General features: G+C 43.4%; 1 protein-coding gene across 1 annotated transcript in view; it reads left to right on the top strand.

The window, feature by feature from the left end:
- Positions 1-6,508, top strand: part of LOC131952568 (sodium-dependent multivitamin transporter) — a 7,528-nt gene extending 1,020 nt beyond the window's left edge. The window contains exons 3-10 of the mRNA XM_059315294.1: positions 761-876; positions 1,286-1,356; positions 1,720-1,806; positions 2,141-2,331; positions 2,841-2,941; positions 4,863-4,987; positions 6,112-6,217; positions 6,335-6,508. Of these exons, the coding sequence (XP_059171277.1) occupies positions 825-876; positions 1,286-1,356; positions 1,720-1,806; positions 2,141-2,331; positions 2,841-2,941; positions 4,863-4,987; positions 6,112-6,217; positions 6,335-6,456 (855 nt within the window). The 5' untranslated portion in view covers positions 761-824 and the 3' untranslated portion in view covers positions 6,457-6,508. The remainder of the gene's footprint in view (positions 1-760; positions 877-1,285; positions 1,357-1,719; positions 1,807-2,140; positions 2,332-2,840; positions 2,942-4,862; positions 4,988-6,111; positions 6,218-6,334) is intronic.
- The last annotated feature ends 1,353 nt before the right edge of the window (positions 6,509-7,861 follow it).

Raw genomic sequence — 7,861 nt, forward strand, 5'->3', positions numbered from 1 at the left:
TCTGAATACCGTATGTCTGTCTCACTAAGGTATGCCTGTCTCACTAAGTTTTGTCTGTCTGAATACCGTATGTCTGTCTCACTAAGTTATGCCTGTCTCACTAAGTTTTGTCTGTCTGAATACCGTATGCCTGTCTCACTAAGTTATGCCTGTCTCACTAAGTTTTGTCTGTCTGAATACCGTATGCCTGTCTCACTAATTATGCCTGTCTCACTAAGTTTTGTCTGTCTGAATACCGTATGCCTGTCTCACTAAGTTATGCCTGTCTCACTAAGTTTTGTCTGTCTGAATACCGTATGCCTGTCTCACTAAGGTATGCCTGTCTGAATACCGTATGACCTGGTCCATTATTTTAATGATTGCGATGATGGAATGTTTACAGTACCGTGCCCTTATTTTAATGATTGCGATGATGGAATGTTTACAGTACCGTGCCCTTATTTTAATGATTGGATGTTTACAATACCGTGCCCTTATTTTAATGATCGAATGTTTACAATACCGTGCCCTTATTTTAATGATCGAATGTTTACAGTACCGTGCCCTTATTTTAATGATCGAATGTTTACAGTACCGTGCCCTTATTTTAATGATCGAATGTTTACAGTACCGTGCCCTTATTTTAATAATTGAATGTTTACAGTACCATGCCCTTATTTTAATGATTGCTATGATTGAATGTTTACAGTACCGTGCCCTTATTTTAATAATTGAATGTTTACAGTACCATGCCCTTATTTTAATAACTGAATGTTTACAGTACCGTGTCGTCTGTACTAAACGCCCTAGGCGCTATCACGTGGGAGGACCTTCTAAAGCCCCATATGGAGACGAGATTAACGGAACATCAGAAAACCATTTTAATCAAGATTATCGGTAAGATTAAGAGGGGTCAACCGTTGGTTGTAATTATGTCAATCAACTTGACTTTGGGCTGTATTAAAATGTAATGTTCTGACTTGATTAAAAATGTAATGTTCTGATAACATTTGGACACGTTTAGCTTACAACCAGCTTAGAGCCAGGCATGATATTTGAAGGGCTTCTGATTGGTATTATTACATTTTATAAAGTGTCTTAAAGAAAGAAAACATACATTTCCTACGTGTATTATTGCTTCTTCCCTAACGTGCGTCAGGTACCCCTCAGGCTTGAAACCTGGATCCGAACTCGAGATGTACAAACTAGCTGTTAAACTCTCTACCATTCGACCACGCGTCCCCTTTTTAAAACAAATTACAATTAAAACTTTGAACTCTGACTTAATGTGTTACCTATCTACCAGTTGTTTTCTATGGTCTGCTGGCTATCGGGGTCAGTTTCCTGGCTCAGGCTCTCCAAGGAACGGTTGTACAGGTAAGTGTTTGGATCATTAACGGTCGTGTAGGTAAGTATTTGGATCATTAACGCTCGTGCAGGTAAGGGTTTAGATCATTAACGGTCGTGTAGGTGTTGGATCATTAACGGTCGTGAAGGTAAGTGTTTGGATCATTAACGGTCGTGAAGGTAAGTGTTTGGATCATAAGAAGATTCCATCTCACAATAAATGGTTCTGATTGCTGGTACATTCAAGTCTGGTTGAGCCCAAACATACCGAAGACATTGGAGAAGGTGGACAGATCACCTGACTAGTCTGAGACGGTTGAAATGTACGGTGAACGTAAGCTGTGTGCGTGTTAGCCTGGAGCCAGGTGAAAGTTGAATGCTCTCATGTTGCAGGCTGCCCTGAGTTTTGTTGGCTCTGTCAACGGACCTTTAACTGGGATGTTCCTGTTGGGGGCGCTCTTTCCCTGTGCTAATAAATACGTAAGAGTTGTTTTTACCTTCGTTTTTCTCTCCCTCATCTCCTTTCTCTCATTTTCTCCGCCTCCTCCCATTTTTTGTCTTTACTCAGCTGCTATAAATAAATCTTACACTTAAAAATTAGCAAACGTGCATTGTTATCGTAAATATTGTGTACCCATGTCTGACGAGAAAATGATTTACCATGGCATTAATGAGTGGATGTCAGGAGCTTCAAGTTCCCTCTAGATCACGACACACCATTGTCGACTAAATCAATGGCTTCTCTATGTTCTCATCACACCACTGTACAGCCAACATTGGCTCGACTAAATCAATGGCTTCTCTATGTTCTCAGGGTGTTGTTTCCGGCGCTCTGGTCGGCGTGGGGTTTAGCCTGTGGCTGTCTGTGGGCTCGTATCTCCATGGCATCCCCCTCCCACAGAAACCCTACCCCAATGGCACCTGTCACGTGACTGCAGGGAACTGGTCCACAACCAATGTGACGTCACTAGTGCTGCCAGATGTGGACGCTGCTATTGTAGACAGGTGTGTTTTAGACAGGTGTGTTTTAGACAGGTGTGTTGTAGACAGGTGTGTTGTAGACAGGTGTGTTGTAGACAGGTGTGTTGTAGACAGGTGTGTTTTAGACAGGTGTGTTTTAGACAGGTGTGTTTTAGACAGGTGTGTTTTAGACAGGTGTGTTGTAGACAGGTGTGTTTTAGACAGGTGTGTTTTAGACAGGTGTGTTTTAGACAGGTGTGTTTTAGACAGGTGTGTTGTAGACAGGTGTGTTTTAGACAGGTGTGTTTTAGACAGGTGTGTTGTAGAAAGGTGTGTTGGTCTATTTGTTGTTTGTGGATATTCACAGGTGTGGTGATCTAGTTTTTGAGAAAAATAGGTATGTTGGTCTACTAACTGAAAGAAAGTAAAATAAAATGTTTAAAAAAGGTAACCAGCACATTTTTGGCCAGATGTAAAACTCTTTGTATTTTTGTACTTTGGAGCTGAGTTGAAAAACTTCAGGTCATATTTTGTTTTATTAACTCCCTTTGCAGAGGAATTCTTCACAATTTTTACAGCATTTCGTACTTGTGGTATTCTGCTATTGGCATCATTACAGTGATTTTTGTTGGTCTATTGGTCAGCTTTATTACAGGTGAATAAATGTTTCTGAATAGAATCTAGTTTCAAACATTTCGAATTGCTGTGCTATTTACAAAAATTTCGTGACAACGTTAATGACGAACTAATGTAAGTAGAAAATAGTTAAATCCACACTAATTTCTTATCAACAAATCCAGTCGCAGGTCTTGTATGCTGTACAAGTCCCACACCCATTGAATCACAAGTTCTAGCCTTATTTGTCCCAATACCCATCAAGTCACAAGTTCTAACCTGTTTTTCCCATTACCCATCAATGTAGCCTGTTTTTCCCATTACCCATCAATGTAGCCTGTTTTTCCCATTACCCAGCAATGTAGCCTGTTTTTCCCATTACCCATCAATGTAGCCTGTTTTTCCCATTACCCATCAATGTAGCCTGTTTTTCCCATTACCCATCAATGTAGCCTGTTTTTCCCATTACCCATCAATGTAGCCTGTTTTTCCCATTACCCATCAATGTAGCCTGTTTTTCCCATTACCCATCAATGTAGCCTGTTTTTCCCATTACCCATCAATGTAGCCTGTTTTTCCCATTACCCATCAATGTAGCCTGTTTTTCCCATTACCCAGCAATGTAGCCTGTTTTTCCCATTACCCAGCAATGTAGCCTGTTTTTCCCATTACCCATCAATGTAGCCTGTTTTTCCCATTACCCATCAATGTAGCCTGTTTTTCCCATTACCCATCAATGTAGCCTGTTTTTCCCATTACCCATCAATGTAGCCTGTTTTTCCCATTACCCAGCAATGTAGCCTGTTTTTCCCATTACCCAGCAATGTAGCCTGTTTTTCCCATTACCCAGCAATGTAGCCTGTTTTTCCCATTACCCATCAATGTAGCCTGTTTTTCCCATTACCCATCAATGTAGCCTGTTTTTCCCATTACCCAGCAATGTAGCCTGTTTTTCCCATTACCCATCAATGTAGCCTGTTTTTCCCATTACCCAGCAATGTAGCCTGTTTTTCCCATTACCCATCAATGTAGCCTGTTTTTCCCATTACCCAGCAATGTAGCCTGTTTTTCCCATTACCCATCAATGTAGCCTGTTTTTCCCATTACCCATCAATGTAGCCTGTTTTTCCCATTACCCATCAATGTAGCCTGTTTTTCCCATTACCCATCAATGTAGCCTGTTTTTCCCATTACCCATCAATGTAGCCTGTTTTTCCCATTACCCAGCAATGTAGCCTGTTTTTCCCATTACCCATCAATGTAGCCTGTTTTTCCCATTACCCAGCAATGTAGCCTGTTTTTCCCATTACCCATCAATGTAGCCTGTTTTTCCCATTACCCATCAATGTAGCCTGTTTTTCCCATTACCCATCAATGTAGCCTGTTTTTCCCATTACCCATCAATGTAGCCTGTTTTTCCCATTACCCATCAATGTAGCCTGTTTTTCCCATTACCCAGCAATGTAGCCTGTTTTTCCCATTACCCAGCAATGTAGCCTGTTTTTCCCATTACCCATCAATGTAGCCTGTTTTTCCCATTACCCAGCAATGTAGCCTGTTTTTCCCATTACCCATCAATGTAGCCTGTTTTTCCCATTACCCATCAATGTAGCCTGTTTTTCCCATTTCCCATCAATGTAGCCTGTTTTTCCCATTACCCAGCAATGTAGCCTGTTTGTGCCAATACCCATCAAGTCACAAGTTCTAGCCAGAGGCGTAGCGACCCTACCCGGCGCCCGGGGACAAACTTTCGATTTGCACCCCCCCTCGTACTTTTGAGTTGCATCCCCCCTCAAACTTGCGATTTGTTTTTCCAACCCATTTTTGCGCCCCCCCCCCTAAGGTCGGCGCCCGGGACATATGTCCCCCCCCCCCCTCGCTACGCCTCTGGTTCTAGCCTGTTTTTCCCATTACCCACCAAGACACAAGTTCTAGCCTGTTTGTCCCATCATCGACTCTAGGCCGAAGCTCTACTGGTGAGGTGCCCTTGAAGTACCAGATACCCGTATGTTCCAGACTTTGCTGCTGTCTGCCGGTCACGTGGCTACGGAAGTTCAACTGTCACAGAACATTTGATGAGTGTGAGGTAAGTTGTGCTGGTGTGACCTCAATGGCAACATGTGGGTCATAGCATGAGACGGTAATGGTAGTCTGTTGGTCATAGCATGAGACGGTAATGGTATTGTTGTCAGCATCACAACTAGTGCCGTTTGTTTCTCTACCTTTTTTAAATTTAATATTAGAGGAGATTAATCAAGTCACAGTACAAATTCACCATCATTAATTATACCACATAATTAAGTATAGGATCATGTTACGGCGAGTTGACTTTGACATTATATTGTTTTTCTTTATGGAAGTGTTTCCAGAGACTTTCTTTAAACTAGAAGATCTGCAAGGCAGCAGTAGTTTCCTCTGTAGGCTGCCTGCCCCAAACAGCCTCATCTGCCCCAAACAGCCTCATCTGCCCCAAACAGCCTCATCTGCCCCAAATAGTCTCATCTGCCCTTGTTGCTGCCTGCCTCAGTCTCATCTGCCCTTGTTGCTGCCTGCCCCAAACAGCCTCATCTGCCCTTGTTGCTGCCTGCCCCAAACAGCCTCATCTGCCCTTGTTGCTGCCTGCCCCAAATAGCCTCCTCTGCCCTTTAGGCTGCCTGCCCCAAACAGCCTCATCTGCCCTTGTTGCTGCCTGCCCCAAACAGCCTCATCTGCCCTTGTTGCTGCCTGCCCCAAATAGCCTCCTCTGCCCTTTAGGCTGCCTGCCCCAAACAGCCTCATCTGCCCTTGTTGCTGCCTGCCCCAAATAGCCTCCTCTGCCCTTTAGGCTGCCTGCCCCAAACAGCCTCATCTGCCCTTGTTGCTGCCTGCCCCAAATAGCCTCCTCTGCCCTTTAGGCTGCCTGCCTCAAACAGCCTTATCTGCCTTTGTTGATGCCTTCCCCAAACAATGTCTTCTGCCCTTGTTGCTGCCTGCCCCAAACAGCCTCATCTGCCCTTTAGGGTGCCTGCCATAAATGAGCCTCCTCTGCCCTAGTGGCTACCACGATACTTCACTTATTTATTCTATAAGTGAAAGACGATCTTTCACATATCCATCCAGTTGTTAACAGACTGTCCCATCCTATGACAGAATAGACCTTAGCTTTTACAATCATACTCGATAATAAAACATATTCATGGTATTGAAATTGTTGTTGATTGTACTTTTTAGGGCCAGAAACCTGATACGGAAGAAAATGAGCTCCATGTTTTAGACACACGGAAACCTATACATAAGGGAGAAATGACTTACCATGTAACCAGAGCTGATAACAACGGTAGGCACACCCCATCTTTAGTTCGCAATTTTCTGAGGCTGATTTAAGCGTGATTGTAAAAGTACTTAGACGGTTATAATTTAGTAATGTTTTATTTGTTTCACTATTGTTTTACAGGTAAAACTCTGCTAGAAACGGACTACAGTAACGGTTGTGTTGTTGGTGGCCCGAGTAGTGGGGCTGTAGCTGTTGAGGAAATTAATCTTCTACTGCAGGAGTCAGCAACAAAGACAGGATGAAGCTGTTTCTTAGCTTAGACTGGGACCTGTCCATTAGACTGGGACCTGTCCATTAGACTGGGACCTCTCCATTAGACTGGGACCTGTCCATTAGAATGGGACCTGTCCAGTAGACTGGGACCTTTAGCATTAGACTGGGACCTGTCCATTAGACTGGGACCTGTCCATTAGACTGGGACCTGTCCATTAGACTGGGACCTGTCCAATAGACTGGGACCTGTCCAATAGACGGGGACCTGTCCATTAGACTGGGACCTGTCCATTAGACTGGGACCTGTCCATTAGACTGGGACCTGTCCATTAGACTTGGACGTGGGAGCTTACATCTGACTGAAATCTGAGCCTGGTCCATTTGACTTGAGCCTGGTCCATTTGACTTGAACCTGGTCCATTTGACTCAAGCCTGGTCCATTTGACTTGCGCCTGGTCCATATGACTTGAGCCTGGTCCATTTGACTTGAGCCTGGTCCATTTGACTTGAGCCTGGTCCATTTGACTTGAGCCTGGTCCATTTGACTTGAGCCTGGTCCATTTGACTCGAGCCTGGTCCATTTGACTTCTGATCCATTTGACTTGAGCCTGGTCCATTTGACTTGAGCCTGGTCCATTTGACTTGAGCCTGGTCCATTTGACTTAAGCCTGGTCCATTTGACTTGAGCCTGGTCCATTTGACTTGAGCCTGGTTCATTTGACTTGAGCCTGGTCCATTTGACTTGTGCCTGGTCCATTTGACTTGAGCCTGGTCCATTTGACTTAAGCCTGGTCCATTTGACTTGAGCCTGGTCCATTTCACTTGAGCCTGGTCCATTTGACTCGAGCCTGGTCCATTTGACTTGAGCCTGGTCCATTTGACTTGAGCCTGGTCCATTTGACTTAAGCCTGGTCCATTTGACTTGAGCCTGGTCCATTTGACTCGAGCCTGGTCCATTTGACTTGAGCCCGGTCCATTAGACTTGTGCCTGGTTTATATGACTTGAGCCTGGTCCATTTGACTTCTTTGACTGACCAGGTTCAGCTGACTTGATGCTACTTTGACTGCTTTATGCTAACAGATGTTTTTTACTGGAGCAGATTGAGTTATCTACCGTATGTTGTAATAGTATCATCAATCATCCTAGACGACAAAATGTCCATATGTTGTGAACAATTTGCTGTAAGACACAAATCGTTCTGACAAATAAAAGTAGATACTGTTTTAACAAACCTTTATTTAGTTCGCAACGTTTGTTTGTTTGTTTGTTTGTTTTTGGGTTTGTGGCAAATCTTGTAACTCAATTTTTACCTGCTTCTAATGCAGCGATTTCGTTCAAACTTTCCAGATATGTTCCACCACGATGACAATTTTAGTCTATTTATTTTTTTATTTAATTACATGTTTGATTAGTCATTAATTTTATTTATTAAA

Source organism: Physella acuta, unplaced genomic scaffold (genome assembly GCF_028476545.2).
Source record: "Physella acuta isolate Inbredline_101_S28 unplaced genomic scaffold, ASM2847654v3 ptg000877l, whole genome shotgun sequence".
NCBI classification, from domain to species: Eukaryota; Metazoa; Mollusca; class Gastropoda; family Physidae; genus Physella; species Physella acuta.